An 18,021-nucleotide genomic window follows, 5' to 3' on the forward strand; every position below is an offset into this window, starting at 1 on the left:
ACTCGGTGTTTTTTGCCCTCCAAACACGACGAGTTGAGTTGAGGCCAAAAACTTCTATTTTGGTCTCATCTGACCACATCACCTTCTTCCAGGCCTCTTCTGAGTTGTCCAGGTGGTGAATGGCGAACTTTATGCGGGCCTGTACATGTTTCTTCTTGAGCAGGGGGACCTTGCGTGCGCTGCAGGATTTCAATCCATGACGGCGTAGTGTGTTACCAACCGTTTCTTTTGTAACTGTGGTCCCAGCTGCCTTCAGTTGATTCATAAGTTCCCCCCTTGTGGTTTTGGGATGATTCCTCACCGTTCGCATGATCAGGGACACCCCACGAGGCAAGATCTTGTGTGGAGGCCCAGACCGAGGGAGGTTGACGGTGGTGTGGTGCTTCTTCCATTTCCTGATAACTGCACCGACAGTTGATCTTTTCTCTCAAGTTGCTTTCCGATTCTCTTGTAGCCCATCCCAGCCTTGTGCAGATCAACAATCTTGTCCCTGATGTCCGTAGAAAGCTCTTTGGTCTTGCCCATGGTGGTGATGTTGGATGCTGGTTGTTTGGGTGTTGACAGGTGTCTTTTATACAGGTAACGAGGTGAGGCAGGTATATTTGATGTAGATAATTGGTTCGGATTGGGGCTGTGTCTTAAAGAAAGACTAACTGGCTTGTAGGAGCCAGAATACTTGCTGTTTGTCCAGGGGGTCAAATACTTGTTTTTCCTCATCAGATGGTTATCAATTTTAATAAATTCATATGATGTGATTTTCTGGAATTTTCTTTGGGATTCTGTCTTTCACTGTTAGAATGTACATATGATTACAATTGTAGATTTTTGCATTCTTTGTAAGTGGGCAAACCTGCAAAATCAGCAAGGGGTCAAATACTTATTTCCCCCACTGTATATATATATATGTATGTATGTGTGTGTATGTGTATGTGTATGTGTGTGTGTGTGTGTGTTTCCAGACTCATAGAATATTAATCTGAGCCTGTCAGTCGCAAAACGAGCACTGTCGTGAAGGTAAATAGTAATTACAAGCTGGACACTTGCCCTTTAACTTACATTGTAGCTTGTTTCGCAGCTTCCAACTGCAGTGATCTCGCTTAATACTGGACCAATTTAAAGATTATTCCCATCAGTCACTTGGACACAAAAACATAGAAAAATAGGGCTTGGAAAAAGAAAAAAAAAAACTGTTGTTACCCTTTAACAGAAATATCCCAACTGAAGAGACCAACCAGAAGAAAAACAGTGAAATTTATAAAAAAAAAAAATGTTTTTATTAGCAACATTATAAAATATAAACATTATTTTGGAATCGGGTGTGGCTGAGCTCCTCCTGCAGGTCGTCATAACCGAAACCTTCAAGTAAAAGCAAAAATTAGGTCTCAATGTCCGTGTGCAGGATGAGGACACTCGACGGGACTATGACTACATGCTTGACCATCCTGAGGAGTACTACCAGCACTACTACACCTACTACCGCCGACAGCTCACACCCAAAGTGGACGTAAGAATCGTCATCCTGGTCACCATCTGCGCCATCTCCATCTTTCAGGTACGACTGCAGCCTCCGGCAGGTTCAGACTACCAACAGGTCTAAACATACCTCTGACCATATTTCCTGGCTCCATAGCTAGCTTGTCACAGATGGACCACGTTGTTTCTGTTGGGGAGGGTTAGGGTTTAAAATTAGTTGGGATGAATGGAAAATATTGTAGTTGTTATGGGGTCCTGAGCGTGGTCGCATATGAATAAATTATGCTAAAATAGTAACATTACCCAAATCAGTGGTTCCCAAACCTTTTCTGAATTGGAATCAGGTGGTTCTCTGTGAAAGGGCGAAAAAGAGCCCAAATTTGATTTGACTGGGAGATTGGCAGTCGGCTCCTTAGATTGAATTGTGATCACCACTATGTATTTTTTTTGCCTTTGTTTTGGTAGTTGTGGTGTTTGGTGTAGCTTCATCCTCTGCTTTACGTTTACCTGGCAGTCCTTTCACATGCAGTCCATGCTTTGCTAGCAGTGCAGCAGAACATGGCATTATTCATTCATATTTAGTGTCACAGCTGTTATAACTCCGCATCATATGTCTTTAAATTACATTCCTTAATTCTGTGCCCTCTTCCTCTTCTTTCTGTCTCTCCTCCAGTACTACAGCTGGCACAGCAGCTACAACGAGGCCATAAACTACCTGGTGACGGTCCCCAAGTACCGAATCCAGGCCATGGAGATTGCCAAGCAGCAGGGCCTCCTCAACCGCACCAAGGAGAAGGGCAAGAACCGCCGCTCCAAAGAGGAAATTCGGGAACAGGAGGAGGAGGTGATCCGTGACATCATAAAAAACAAGATCGACATCAAAGGAGGCTACCAGAAGCCCAACCTGTCGGACATCCTGCTGTGCCAGATCGTGCTCTTCCCCTACTACCTGACCAACTATGTGACCTGGTACATCGCCTGGATTTACCGCTTCACCATTTGCAGGGAGGAGTATGGAGAGGAGGAGAAGTTTTACATCATCAGGTAATTTCTTAAAGAAAATTTTACTTTATATATATATATATATATATATATAAGTAAAAAAAAACACAGTAAAGTGTTGTACTACCTGGATAAATGAATCTATACGCATTTATCCCTCAGCCTCCTCTCAGTGTCAGGTTATCTCACAGCAGACTGTGTTTTTACTGTCAGGAGAAACATGAAGATGTCTCAGTCTCAGTTTGACAGTCTGGATGAAAACACCAGACAGTCCTTCCTGGAAAAACAGCTCTGGATCAAAGAAAACTACGAGGTTTGTCACTTAAAATTCTCCTTGTAGAATTCTTTGCATCCCTTCTCCCTTCATCTATATTTTAGACCTCTTCCTTTTATTTATCTTTTCTCCTCTCTACCATCCCTCCTTCCTATTTTTGATTCATCCTTATGGGTTTTCCATTCTTCCCTCTTTACTTCATTCTTTCCAATACCTTTTTTTTTTTTTTTTTTTTTTTAGAGTGTCCTCCCTTTTTCCTCCATCCACTGCCTCATCCTGTAAACAGTCAAATGTTTTTTTTAGCAGGGGATGTATTGAGGACTACTTTTAGAGGATGACGAGGATGTGATCCATTGCACTCAATGACCACGCTAACATGCTGATGTTAGTTTAGCTTGGCTAATATAAGTATTGATGAGTGCAGCTATAATGTATAATAACTATAGCCAAACCTAAGAACTTAAAACAAAAAAAAGATAAGCATTACCAAACCAACCCTTGTTTTGTTGCATCCCCCAGTGTGAAACAGCTGCGCGTCTACAGTATGTCCTGTCACCTCTGTTTGCCATTTGTTTCAATCTCAGCCAATGAAACCCTTTGTGTAGATGATACAGGTCTTTCTCAACAGCTCAATGACAAATACTATCCATGTCTGTTAGGGAAGTTTTTATTTTTATTGACCGTAGCTTATTTAAATTAAAACAGTATTTGGTTAAAAAGACAAACGAAGAGCAGCAGACTATGAGATGACTGATTGCATTGGTGGTCTGGAAATGTACGTTGTACTAAATTGACCATTTGAGCTAGAACTGAACTGTTAGCTGAAAGAGTCTTCCAGCCGCAGCAATGTAAATTGTAGATTTTGCCAAAGTAATTGTTCCTGATGTGTGCCTGTCAGGTGTACAGAAAAGAACAGGAGGAAGAGATGAAGGTGAAGATGGCAACTGACCCGAGGATGAAGAGGTACCGCCGATGGATGAAGAATGAGGGGCCGGGTCGACTGACGTTTGTTGACGACTGACAGCCCAGAGTGTCCGTCTGTAACATACACACTTGCCTCAGTGCCAACATACACAGACAACACATCATGCTGTGTGAAGAAATACCTGTACAGAAAGATTAACTATACCTGTTTATATAGTGAGAGATATTTTCATAGCAGTTAGGCCAAGTGGAAGAAACTGAGCTGGGGCTTCAGATTTTTTTGTATTTTTTTTTTTTACATCATGCTATTTTTGTTCAAACCAAAAACAAATTATTAATAATGTAATTATCAGTAATGTTTTTCTAGCCATTTTTGTTCTCTTATGCTGGTAAAAAACAGATGGGAAAAATGAGTTTCGGTGCCTGAGTTTTTGTGAAATGATTCTGTTGGATAACTGACACCATCCAGGTGCAAGGTGATTAACATCCCGCCTAGTAACCAGCAATCTAGTAATATTGCCCTGCAACAGCCAACATTACTTTCAGTGTCTTTAGGCAAGGCATCAGACTGCCACCTGCTCACTGTATGCTACCCCAGAGAGGCAGCTAAAAGTCTGAAATGTAAAATTAGTGAAAAGAGTATTAGCATGTATTGCTTTATGATGAATAAACCAGAGCCAGAACGTATTTTGTAATAAAAGTGACATTTGGTTGCATTTCTTCCCCCAAAGTCAGGTGAGAAGGATAATAGGTATAAGAAACAGTTAGCCTAGCCCTATCTAAAGTAAGAATGTTATCTTGTTTTTTGAACAGGTGTAGAAATAGAAATGTATAAAGGAGACATTTGGTGACTAGCTTGCTAGCTAACAAGATACAAGAAGGAAGTGGTAAAGAGATGAAACAGATATCCATGTTTTCATCTGACTCATCCGACAAACAGCAGGTTCCTTTTTTGACCAGAAGAACATGTACAACAAAGGGAAGTGCAAATCGAGGGTGTTGATAAACTTTTTGGTACTTCTGTCTTTTCTGATCTGGGTTATCAGATTTAGGCTTATCAGATTAAAAAAAACTAGCAGAAAGAGGTCAGCACATTTCAAATCGTTGTCTTATTGTGTAAATGGAAGCCAAAGTCACAGCTGCAAGTATCTAAATTGTGCAACGACTTGCTTAACGTGGTTTCTGCTCTTTTTCTTAAGATGTTCAGATGACCACTTAACCTTTTACTGCATAAAATAGGTTGGTTTTAATTATTATATTTATTGGTTTACATGTTGCTGTTTTGTTGATATTTTGGGGTTGAGGTAGCATTAAACTCATAATGTAACTACAGAGTTATACAGTCAATGTTAAGAACACAACAAAATATTGTTTTTAATAAATACATTTTAAAATAAATTTTTCGAATAAGTTTGTTTCTGTTTGCTTAGTCGAACATGTGAAGACGACATGCAAGGGACAAAAACAGCCTCTGGGACTTACGGAGGAGGCCAGTTTTACGACAGGGGATACACTACTTTGATGGTTTTCTGGACAGCTGTACAGCTAACTGAGCTTTACAACTGGGCCCGCTAAAACACAGTAATATCTGAGATCACCGAATGATTTACAGTGATAAATAACTGCTTGCTTTGTAGGGCAGGGCTTCCCTAGAAGTTACATGGGGATCCATAATAATGCATCTCTGACACATCTGACAAGGCTTCTTCATCATCTTAATGTAGTTTAACAGCGTTTGGCATCCATAAGTGTTGCATTACCACCATCTACTGGAGAACGCTGGGATTGTCACTTGAGACACAAGATGTTTGTGACCACACAACACGGAAAAAGTTGATTCACAAATGATGAAATACGAGTTACAGATTAGACGCACAGAGACAGAGCCGCATTTACAGATAGAAATCCCTCTGCGTTCATTTGTGACTTGTGTTTACACCTTCCAGCGAGCCACACGTAAGGCTGCCTCCTTAAGCTGGTGCTCTCCTCTAGTCCCCATAAACACAAATTAGTTCCTACATTAAGTCATAGAGTTCATCCTCAAAAATGTATGCTGGGTCCATTTCTGGTCGGTTCATTCTGTCAGGGAAAATGAGGCTTGTGTAGAGGATTTATTGAACAAAATACTTACAAATAAAGGTGTCCTCAGGCAGGCAGGCAGGCAGTCAAAACCATGACAAACCAGAAGACATGACGCGTGTCACGAATGTCCAACTAAGCATAACAAATTTGGAGCAGATTGGAAAATGTAAAGTCTAGCTACAAAATAGTTCCTGTTTGGCGAGGGAACATCAAAATTCACTGCCTGCTAGGCCCCCACCATATGATAAAAATTAAAAAGCTTCACCAACGTCTTTAGATTATACTGACCAATTTTGAAGTCAGTCAGGTTAAATCTGTAGGAGTTTTTTAAAGTAGCCTGCAATTTGTCAAATTCATCCATTATTGGCCCCAACGTGATGCCTTATTTGAAAATGCATAAAGCAATTGTTATGTTTGTCGTATTGTATTCAAATTTTTGTTTTAATTGTATAGATGACAGGAATGAGCCAAATGGTGTACGAGAATGATTTAAGTGTGGTATTTAGTGTAGATTGTATTTCGATGTGTATCAAGTGAACCACAGGTCTCACATAATATGAAAAATATTAACTCCACTTTTCAACTTGAAAATATATGATATACATACATACATAAGTGTTGTCCTACAAGGATGTCACTTCCAGTTTAGTAGTAATTAAAGTAAGTAAACTTTATTTCTAGAGCACATTTAAACACAGCTTAAGCTGACCAAAGTGCTGTACAAAGAAGCACCAAAAACATTGAAATGTAAAAATAAAAAGTAGAAACAAAACACAAAAGAAGCATCACAACAACACACAACAATTTAAAAATACAGAATTATTGACATGAGCGATTAGTGTGTTTAAAAAGCCCAGAGAGTAAAAATGTGACTTTAGCCTAGATTTAAATACAGAATTGGAGAGAGCACATCTGTTATCTAAAGGCAGCTGGTTCCACTGTCGTGGAGCAGCAACTGCAAAGGATCAGTCACCTTGTAGTTCAAGTTGAGATCGGGGGACGTAGAGGAGAGATTCAGATCTAAGAGTGCCTTTGAATAAGATATGTGATATAAGATGGTGCCTGACCAGTTTTCCCACAGGTTGAGAATTTACTTGTGGTGGTGGGTGGCGCAGGATGTGACAGCGCAGCACGTGATTGCTGGGTTTAGTAATAAACTAGTCAAACAAAGGTAAAAACAATGACTACATAACATTATCAGATGATTTAGAGAGAAATAACCATTTACATATTAAACAAATTAGACTAAAAGATATAGATACAGATGAAAATGTTGCGACACTATGCTGCATCTGACACAGTTTCAGGGTAGTTATAATGGCTGCACTATCGTGCATCGTGAGGAAAATGTGCGATATGCCCTAATGTTGAATATTGCGATAATATTACTTTTGATTAATAAACATTAAAATGTACTCAGTTCTGCTTTTCTGATGCTTTCAGTATTCTGCTAAAATGCAGCTTTGTCAATTAAATCTGTTTTTTTTGCCAAATGTTAATGGTTCAGCAGATAAAATACCTGTAATCCATATAGAAAGTTACGGTATTATAAATCTCCACTCCTAACTCCTGTTGAAGGGCTATCTAAAGTAAATTCTTGTTCTTTTTGTTTGTTAGATCATTGTGTTTTAATCTGTGTTTTGGAGATCCTCAGCATGCTGTTCTGTCCTATATATGTCCTGTTGCACTCATTAAGATCTCATCTGAGCAGATTTCTGTCATTCAAACTATGAGTTGTAGTTTAAAACTTGTACAGACAATTTAATAAAATGAAGGGTTTTATTCAGACTCAAGTCCATAAATATAGTTAATGGATACAAGCACGGAGAACTGAAGGCTCGGTTAGCAACGATTAGCTCCAGTTAGCGGTAGCTCTCCAGTCAGATCCGGTTAGCTCCGTTATAATAATTTGATGTTATTATATATTATAATAATATGGAGTGGAGGAGACTGCTGCAACATTCTGGGAGCTTGGGTTGTGTTTCTACGGTTTTATTAGTACAGTTATTCCCACGGCAAGACCACCAGCAGCATGCTACTACTGACGATAGCCTCTGAGCCTGAAGTGCAACGTTGACGCTGTCATGCACGTGGCGTGACATCACGAGGGTGGGAGGCTGGAGACAGCTGGTCTGTGTCAGTGACTGTAAAAAATACACTGTTTCGGAAAAAATGTATTCAGATTTTATCTACCTGGGCGGGGCGCCCAAGTAGAACCTATGTATGGGAAACTGTTGTGTGGGAGACAGAACGGACCCAAACGCTAGGTTCAGCAAAAACAGATTTATTGAGAAAGCAGGTATGGGTAGTGATGGTCAAATGAAGCTCACTAGATGGCGCTCGCTGTTCAACAAAGGGTTGAAAACACACTGAAATGCCATTCCTGTAACCTTTTTCTTTGAACAGAGAGCGCCATCTAGTGAGCTCAGAAAATAAAGACAGTGGTTTGCGAAGCTTCATTTGACCATCACTGGGCCAGGGTGGGCCCTGTAGAAGTCCACCAGAAGGGAATTGTCGAGGATTTGGCTGGCAGGAATCCAGGAGCGTTCCTCTGGACCGTAACCGTCCCAGTCCACCAGATGGAGCAGACAGTGTGAAATGAAACCAGTTGAAGAACAGGGCCCACCTAGCCTGGCGGGAGTTGCGTCTCTGGGCAGTTTGAATGTATGACAGGTTCTTATGGTTGGTCCAGACTAGGAAGGGGTGTTTGGCAGACATGGGGGACTCGAGTCACATGACTTGACTCGAGTTAGACTTGAGTCGCAAATTTTAGGACTTGAGACTTGCTTGATAAACATTCATTAAAGACTCGACTTGACTTGACTTGATATTCATGACCTGAGACCTGACGTAGACTTGAGTCAAATGACTTGAAATGACTTGACTTTCTGTTTAATAAATATATATTTTTTTTTCCCTCTGATATTGAGGAGGAGTTTACGTTACGATTGCATGCGCAGGAACCCGTTGATATGATGACGCGGCACACGGTGGCAGACCGTCAGTAAACAAGACTGGCAAAGGATAGTAACTTAACGTCATGGACCCCTATGCACCGAAAATAATAAAGTTTGGCTATAAGGATATATATCCTATATCCTATCCTATAGAAACAAACGGCAGTTTGCAAGGTCTGCACTGCAAATATTTCCAACGTCAACCACCACCACGTCGAATTTCACTTAAAGTCGGGAGAGATTTGGATTCCAGTCCCCATTTTCAGCTGAACCACTATTTGGACGTTTGTGATGGACAGAACTCCCTTCAGTTTTTTCGGGCCATGAATAAGCACACCCTCCCCTCTTTGTTCAAGGTGGCGGTAAGAGCGAATGAAACTTGGCACACACATACATACGTTTTACACACACAACACAAACTGCACTCTCTCTCTCTCTCTCTCTCTCTCTCTCTCACACACACACAGACGTAAGTATGTGAATAAAGCTAGGCACACATACACACACAACACACTCTGCACACTCACACACACACACACACACACACACACATTCACTCACCAATATTAATAACTTTTCACTCACTCTCTCTCTCAAACTTGCACACATTCACTGACAAATACACTGACAAATATATACTATTCATTCCATGTGATAAATACACTCAGTCAATCTCTCCAAATTACACAAAGGTGGTGGGATTCAGCTTCTCTTAAAGAATGTTTTTTTTTTTTTTTTTTTTCTTTAAGTGAAGGAAAGGTTAAAGAATGTGTTTCTGTCCCATAAAAGTGAGGCATGTTTGAAGAATATTATTTGACTTAAAAACCATTATACTTGAATTCATGATTTGATGCCATGTTTGAGGCATACTGAACAAATATGTATGTTGATTTATTGTTGACCTAATATCAGTTTTAGGCTGTGCTTTTTCATCTGTATAAATTTAAACTGTTCAGATGTATGTGGCTTGGACGCAATGACTTTTGAATATTGAGTAGGAAAAAAATGCAAATAAAACTCCAGCAGGTCATAACCACTGTCTTTAGCTTGTTTAAAAATGGAAACTTTTGCATGACTTGACTTGTGACTTGCTTGACCAAAGCTATAACTTGACTTGACTTGCTTGATTGTCACAAAAAAATGAATTGAACTTGCTTGAGACTTGAAGGTTAAGACTTGAGACTTGCTTGTGACTTGCCCACGCGTGACTTACTCCCATCTCTGGTGTTTGGTGTCCTCCAACCAGTGCCTCCACTCCTCAAGGGCCAGTTTGACAGCTAGCAGCTCCCGGTCCCCCACGCTGTAATTACGCTCAGTGGGAGTCAGGCGGGAGAAGAAGGCGCAGGGATGGAGCTTGTGGTCACAGGGCGAGCGTTGGGACAGGGTGGCCCCAAGGCCGACTTCCGAGGCATCCACCTCCACCACGAACTGAAGGGAGGGGTCAAGGTTGGTGAGGATAGGGGTGGAGGTGAAACGGGTCTTGAAGAGGGAGAAGGCTGCAACGGCTTCCGGAGACCAGATAAAGGGGACTGAAGGGGAGGCAGGTGAGAGGGGCGGCCAGGGAACTGTAACCACAAATAAATTGACGGTAAAAATTGGCAAAGCCCAAAAAGTGCTGCAGTTGTTTAACGGAGGGCCAGTTGACCACAGCTTGGATCTTGGCTGGGTCTGCGCGGAGCCGCCCACCCTCAATAATTAAACCCAGAAACTGTATGGATGGGACATAAAACTCACATTTCTTTGCCTTGACGAACAGCCTATTCTCCTGAAGCCGCCAAGTATTAGGGGCGGTGGAGGGGGGGTAAAGACAATGCCTGATACTTACTAAATACCAGGGCTAGGTCATGATAGTTGGGGGGAACAAGAGTTAGATCTGGGGAAGCTGGGGGAACGACGGATTGGGTGGGCTTACCGGGGGCAGGCGCTGACAACAGGCAGGACGCATGACAGTGATTGCTCCAATTCGTGATCTTCCCCCGCGCCCAGTCCACATTGGGGTTGTGAGTAATGAGCCAGGGGAGACCAAGAACAACCGGGTTAGCAGGAGAGGGGGTGAGGTGGAAATAAATAGATTCATAATGGTTACCAGAGGTGAGGAGACAGAGCGGGGGACTGCGGTGAGTTATAGTAGGCAGGGGCTGGCCGTCAAGACCGGTGGCATGAAGGGGGCGTGTCGAGGGGAATGCACGGAATGGAGAGCTGCTCAAGGGCTAAAAAGTTCTTGTCTGTTCTTCCTCCTGCCAGGTAATGGCGGCGTCCAGCAGGAGATGGAACGGCGAATGAGAAGTCATGAGGCAGGGAAGTGGAAGGGCTAGGGGGGGGGAGCCTGCTGGGTCCATGTTTGGCTTTTTACGTTTACGTTTATGTTTATTTCACACGTCATCAATGTATCATTTAACATAATTTCATAAAGTACAATGATCAAACTTTTCTCCATCTTCTCTAACCTGCTAGATTCCCCCAGTCCACCTCCTCCCTCCTCCCTTCTACCAATCCACTTTGTCAACTACTTTGTAAAAAAGATAGACATATGCTCTTCATTCTCCACCACACGTTCTGAAATCACCTTACCATCCATCACATCTAGTACTCTTTCCTCTTTCACCCCTCTATCTCCAAATCAAATTCTTACTTTGATTACCTCTGCCCGCCCAACCACCTGCCCCCTGGATCCAATCCCTTCTCACCTTCTCCAGTCCATTGCCCCTGACCTTCTACATTTCCTCACCCATCTCATTAACATCTCCTTGTCAACTGGCTGTTTCCCCACTGCCCTCAAAGAGGCAAGAGTGACCCCACTACTCAAAAAACCAACACTCGACTCGTCTGATGTAAATAACTATAGACCCGTCTCCCTTCTTCCCTTTCTATCTAAAACTCTTGAGCGTGCCATTTATAATCAACTCTCTACCTATCTCCACCAGAACAACCTTCTCGATCCCCACCAGTCTGGCTTCAAGGCTGGTCACTCAACAGAAACCGCCCTCCTTGCTGTCACTGAGCAGCTTCACATCGCTAAAACAACCTCTCTCTCTTCCATCCTCATCCTTCTGGACATTTCTGCTGCCTTTGACACAGTGAACCACCAGATCCTCATTTCGACACTCCAGAATCTGGGTGTATCAGGCTCTGCGCTCTCATTGCTCACATCTTACCTGTCAGACCGAACCTACCGGGCAACTTGGAGAGGATCTAGCTCAGAGCCTTGCCCACTCAAAACTGGGGTTCCTCAGGGATCAGTTCTGGGTCCCCTCCTCTTCTCTCTGTATACCAACTCCCTCGGGTCTGTCATTCAGTCGCACGGCTTTTCTTATCACAGCTACGCAGATGACACCCAACTAATTCTTTCCTTTCCTGAGTCTGACACTCAAGTAGCAGCACGTATCTCGGCCTGTCTGACTGACATCTCTTCTTGGATGTCCATTAACCATCTGAAACTCAACCTCGACAAGACTGAGCTCCTTTTCCTTCCAGGGAAGGGCTCTCCTACCCAGGACCTGACTATAACAATCGACAACTCTATGGTAGTCCCCACCCAGACTGCTAGAAACCTGGGTGTGACACTTGACGACCAACTCTCCTTCACTGCTAACATTGCTACAACCACCCGATTGTGCAGATACATGCTGCATTACATCAGAAGGATACGTCCCCTTCTAACGCAGAAAGCGGCTCAGGTTCTGGTTCAGGCTCTAGTCATCTCACGTCTAGACTACTGCAACTCCCTCCTGATTGGCCTTCCTGAATGTGCCACCTGACCCCTGCAGCTCATTCAGAATGCAGCAGCTTGACTTGTCTTCAACCTCCCAAAGTTCTCTCACACTACACCGCTCCTCCGCTCTCTTCACTGGTTACCAGTGGCTGCCCGCATCCACTTCAAGACACTAGTACTTACATACAGGGCCACGAACGGATCAGCCCCAGCTTACATCCAGGACATGGTCCAACCATATACCCCAACCCGCTCCCTTCGCTCTGCATCAGCCAAACTGCTTGCTGCCCCCTCACAGCGAGGGAGAACTAATCACTCAACCAGAGGGGTATTGCACAAAACCAGGATAAGGGATTAAGCCGGGATATTCAGGTTATCCTGGATGAATTTAGCTTTGACTTGGTTGCACAAAAGCAGGTTGAATTAAACCCAGCCAAGTAACCATGGCGATTTATTCTTTGCAGCTAGCCTTGTCCAGAGCAGGCTAACAGGCAGGCTAAGATTAATCCTGGAGTCTGATGTGTTAAATCAGCTGACACTCTGATCCGAAATTGTCTTCTGAATGTGTTCTGCTTCATTTTATTAACATGCATTACTTGTCACTATTGCTGTCACGAGTTTGATTTAAATCCTACTACTGCAGTTGTTGAGATGGTAATGGTAAACAGTGGGACGATACGGAGGAAATGGGCTTTTCCTCCACTGCTGTCCCCGTGAAATGTGCCCCCGCCCGTGCAACGCGGGGAAGCGGGGGGAGGCAGCGGGGAGGCGGGGGGATCCTCCCACACCGTGCAGCGGACTCTAAAAGCGGACTTTTAGCATCAATAACGACGACAATGGCACCTGATCAAGCGTCCTTTTTTACCAAATGGGAGTGAGAATGTGGTGGAATGCCACAAAGCTTCTTAATAATTTTATTTTGGGGCTGTCATTGTCATCTTGGGAGTGAGAAAAAAAACATGAATAATAACAGGCTACTTACAGATAGCCTATGCTTACAGTGTGTATTGAAGTCACTTCTTTTTCTAGTTTTTGTCCAGTCAAGCTTGTTCTGTATGAACATTAATTGTAGAAGGATATTTAGAATTAGACATAGCTTATGGAGATCTGTGCATATGGTTGTAAAACATATTGTCGCATTATGAATAAGCTTTGAAATTAAGCCTATTCATGCTGTGGTAATGGAGTCTTAATAGCAAAATCTAGAAATAATACAATAGGAAAATGATCAGTAATGTCAAATAACAAAACTCCAGATTCTAGCCTAGTGTTTCGAATGTTTGTGATGATATTGTCAATAGTTGACCTAGTAGAATGTGTCACTCTGGTAAACTGATTTATGGTACAAAAAAAGGATGATGAATGTAAAGTATTAAGAAATTCACTTTTGGCAGCATCATCTTTGGAGACATCAATATTAAAGTCCCGTAAAAGGACACAGTCTATGTTTTTCCTGTTTATAGAATATAAAGTATCCTCCAGTTTGACCTTGAAGGTATCCCAGTCAGAATCAGGGGGTTGATAGATAACTCCTACTATAAGCTTTTTACCATTTATGAGACTCATCACAATAAAAAGCGAATCAGAATGGTTTTCATCTAAGAAAATGTCATCACAAACGCACATATAAACAAACACCACCTCCAATACGGCCAGACCTGTTTTTAAAAACTAGCTTATAGCCATTGAGGTTAAGAATATCAGTGAAAGTCCTGTCATTGATCCAGGTTTCACTGCAACCAATAATATCAAAGCTACAGTCAGAGTTTGAGAGTAAGGTAACTAATGTTACAAAAGGTGCAAAAAAGAATAGTTATATCATTTAACCTTTTTAATTGTTCAGGAATTTAATATTTACAATTTAGAATATTATCTATATCAATACAGTATTTTGCATCCTCTCCATCATAATTCAAATCATTGAGGGCCATAAGGGAGAATAATATCATATTTAAGGTGATTGACCAAAAAGTTTGCTGGAATCATATAAAAATAACATATACACATAAACCCATCCATACATACACGCATGCTTACACAAATAACACCCGCCTATTATCAATAGAAAGTAAATTTACTCCTTATTTCATTCGCCCTCCACCCACAACATGTTGAGAGCTTGTAAAGAAAATAACCAATAATGTAATAATCTTAAAATTCTAACTTTGAATGGAATACGTATACGGATGTAAATGCAGAATTACAAAAATACTCTACTCTTTTTTACATAATACATGTATGTAAAAAAGTTGATCCAATGTCGTTGATCCAAAATGTCCGGTGCATAGTCCTCATAGATGTAGCTTTCCTCTCATGGACCGTGCTTCGCGGATTATTTTATCCTTGACCTGGAATTTGTGATGGTGGATGATGACCGGTCTCGGCCTCGGCTGCTGGTCCGGCTGTGGTTTCCTAGTGTAGGTCCGGTGAGCTCTGTAACACTCCGGCGGAGAATCCAGAATCTTATCGCCGAAAACCTCAAACAGCCGAAAAGAAGGTAGTTGGATTATGTCCCTCCATTGATTCCGGTAAACCAAGCACTCTTATATTGTTGCGCCGGCAAAACAATATATACAATGTATATATATATACAAGATATATGAAAAACCTACTTTTTCAAACTCCTCCTAGACCGTGCGACCGATCTGCACGAAACTTGGAACGTAGCATCCCCAGACTCACCTGACTAAAAGTTATGAAAATAATTGTTATAGTATAAAAATTGCGCATATTACGCACAAACAAATTTGTGTAGCTAACTATGAAAACACCAACTTTGGCATATCTTAGACAAAATAAATGCTATCAACGCCAAACTTTAGATCTTTCTTTGCCATGACCCTCGGGAGGTACTCCATGAGTTTTACGAAAATCGGTCACTAGGGGGCGCTACAAGAACCAAAAGTTTATATCTCATGAACGGCTCATCCGATTTATACGAAATTTGATGAGTACCATCTGTGGCCAATCCTGAGGCCAACCTTAGAATGGAGTACCAAGGGGTCAAAGTGGGCGTGGCCTATGGGACCCAATGTGACCAAACTCTAGATTCACCACTTACACTAATGTGAACAACTTTAAATTTACAGGGTAGATGGACAATGGGCCGTGGATCACACCTACCAAAAATTACACATGTGGACCACTAGGTGGCGCTATAATGTTTTTTTGTCATTAACTCCCACAATACACATCACACATTAGAAATTCTTACATCCACGTGTTCCTTGAATCAAGCTAAATTGCCTGATATAGGCCCCGCCCATTTCCGCGCAAACGTTTTTTCGCAGTATCGCGCAACGTGCAAAACCAACTTTTTCGAACTTGTCCTAGGCCGTGCGACCGATCTGCACAAAACCTGGTAGTTAGCATCTCCAGATGGACCTGACAAAAAGTTATGGAAATCATTTTGCTATGTTAAAGTATGCCAATTTGACAACCAAACAAATTGTCCTAGCTAGCTACCACACAACAATCCTATCATATCTCGGTTAAATTTAAAGTTATCACCAAATGACTTGATTTTGAAATTTGGCGAAGATCGGCCTTTAGGGGGCGCTATAAGCAACGTTTATTTGTTTTCCCGCCAATTTTCTCAATGCATTTCAATGGGAAATTTGCAATGGCAATATCTCTGTCACAGTAAAAGCAATCAACACAAAATTGGTGTGGTGCTCGTTCGGGATGGCATTCAGAGGCGCTCTACCAAATTTGGCAAAGATCGGCCATTAGTGGGCACTATAATCAACATAAAGGTGTTTTGCCCTGTTAATCAATGTTAATGGAATATTTGCTATGGGAATGTATCAAAGACCTTGCAGGTCACACTTCTCAATATTTACTGATGTTTAGCTCCTACCGTTACGTTTTGGTTTTCGCTTTCGCGTGCTCCCCTGGTGTTAAATACAATAAACAAACTTCTTAACCCACCTGACAAAGTTTCTACAACCTTCACAGTGGACAAATATTACTCTTTTCTCCCACTTTTTCAATCCAAAATCAACACCATTCATACACCCTGATACCGTGCAATTAAACATTGCAGTTGATGCTAAGTGGAGAGTCTGTCAAAGTGTGATTGGTTATGTCAGTGGCATTGATTCTTAATTTCCCACAAAGTTGATCGCGGTCACGTGTCAGTTAAACTTCTCATCTCCAATCCTATCTGTATTTCTGAGAAGTGGCTCTGTCCTGAGTTGAAAGCCTACTTTACGGCTTTATTATCGAGTTAATAGCCGCGTGTGCTCGTGTCGGCCACTGTCCATTTCCTAAGGTTCTGAAATGCAAACAACTTTTGACTACTTTATTTTTTTTAAACGACGTGCGCCTGTGAGCACCCTTGGAGGAAAACATCAATCGGTGCCTATGACACCATTTACAACAACCTGACCACCTCCCCTGCTCTTTCAAACACCACACCTGCCTTCCCCCTCCACCCTCTCAGTCACTCTCTCATTTCTATCTGCTGTCCCCTGTGGTCAGGGGGGTTAAGAAGTTTGTTTATGGTAGAGAATTGTTGAAGCTACTCTGTATATGCATGGAGAGGCCCTGTTAACCACTACATTTGCAACGGCAGAGTACCCCAGACCTCGTGCATCAAACCTCTCGATATTCACCAACGTTTCTCCCCCCTACATAATGCATCGGGCACAGCTGACACAGCTTCACGGGTCATCAGGGGCAACTGGCACGGCTCCCTGGGGCGCGGACGACTGGCATCAAAGGCGAATGGCATCGGAGGCGAATGGCATCGGAGGCGAATGGCATCGGAGGCGAATGGCATCGGAGGCTTGGGCCACGTTCATAACTGCTTGCAGTTCTAGTTTGATTTATTTTTATTAATGATATTGTTTTTAATAATTTAGCTGAAGGCTTGAGAGTCTTAATCCAGTAGGTCTGATGCTGGATTAAACCTCTCAACATGTTTTAAACATGAAACAGTTGAAAAATGTTAATTTATTTTGGGGTTGTGTTTGTCTTTAGTTTAATACATTATCACACTGGTAGACATAACACTGTTCAATAGTCACTGCAAGTTTCAACAAAGCTATATTTATTAACCTAATTATTCAATATTTATTATTGAAACACAGTAGACACTTCAAGGTGACATGTTTTGACAGAAATGTCGTGGTTTTATTACTTATGTGGTAGAACTTCATAATGATATATATTCAAAGTCAGTGGCCTACACATTGAATATTTATAAGGGACATGTCAAGACACCCTTTGATTAGATTAGATTTATCTTTATTGTCATTGTGCAGAGTACAAGTACAGAGACAATTCAATGCAGTTAGTGACTAAGCAGAAGTGCAAAAAAAGTACAGTATATATAGGTAATATAAACAGTATATGACATAGTGCAGTGTAGACAGTAGTATACTGTTAACCAAGTGGTATGGTTTGGATATGTGCAATGTATTAAAAGTTTAACTCGGAAGAAGAGGCTTGTCTGTTAGAACACATGTATACTACACAGCAAGACATGTTTACACAAGGGACAATATGCTAGCAACAAGTAAATTGAAGTAAATCAAGGAAGATGAAATAACGAAAAAAACAGTTAACACACTGAATTAACAAAATGATGATCA

At 41.8% G+C, this 18,021-nt stretch overlaps 1 protein-coding gene across 2 annotated transcripts in view; it reads left to right on the plus strand.

The window, feature by feature from the left end:
* dnajc25 (DnaJ (Hsp40) homolog, subfamily C, member 25) overlaps window positions 1–4,086 on the plus strand; it is a 12,009-nt gene extending 7,923 nt beyond the window's left edge. The window contains exons 2-5 of one of the 2 annotated variants that reach the window (XM_028601507.1): window positions 1,400–1,552; window positions 2,147–2,517; window positions 2,638–2,788; window positions 3,648–4,086. In XM_028601507.1, coding sequence (XP_028457308.1) covers window positions 1,400–1,552; window positions 2,147–2,517; window positions 2,638–2,788; window positions 3,648–3,770 — 798 coding nt within the window. In that variant the 3' untranslated portion in view covers window positions 3,771–4,086. The remainder of the gene's footprint in view (window positions 1–1,399; window positions 1,553–2,146; window positions 2,518–2,637; window positions 2,789–3,647) is intronic. The other variant, XM_028601509.1, reaches the window with a different exon arrangement.
* Window positions 4,087–18,021: the final 13,935 nt, after the last annotated feature.

The sequence above is a fragment of the Perca flavescens genome, chromosome 16, assembly GCF_004354835.1.
Source record: "Perca flavescens isolate YP-PL-M2 chromosome 16, PFLA_1.0, whole genome shotgun sequence".
In the NCBI taxonomy this organism is placed as follows: domain Eukaryota; kingdom Metazoa; phylum Chordata; class Actinopteri; order Perciformes; family Percidae; genus Perca; species Perca flavescens.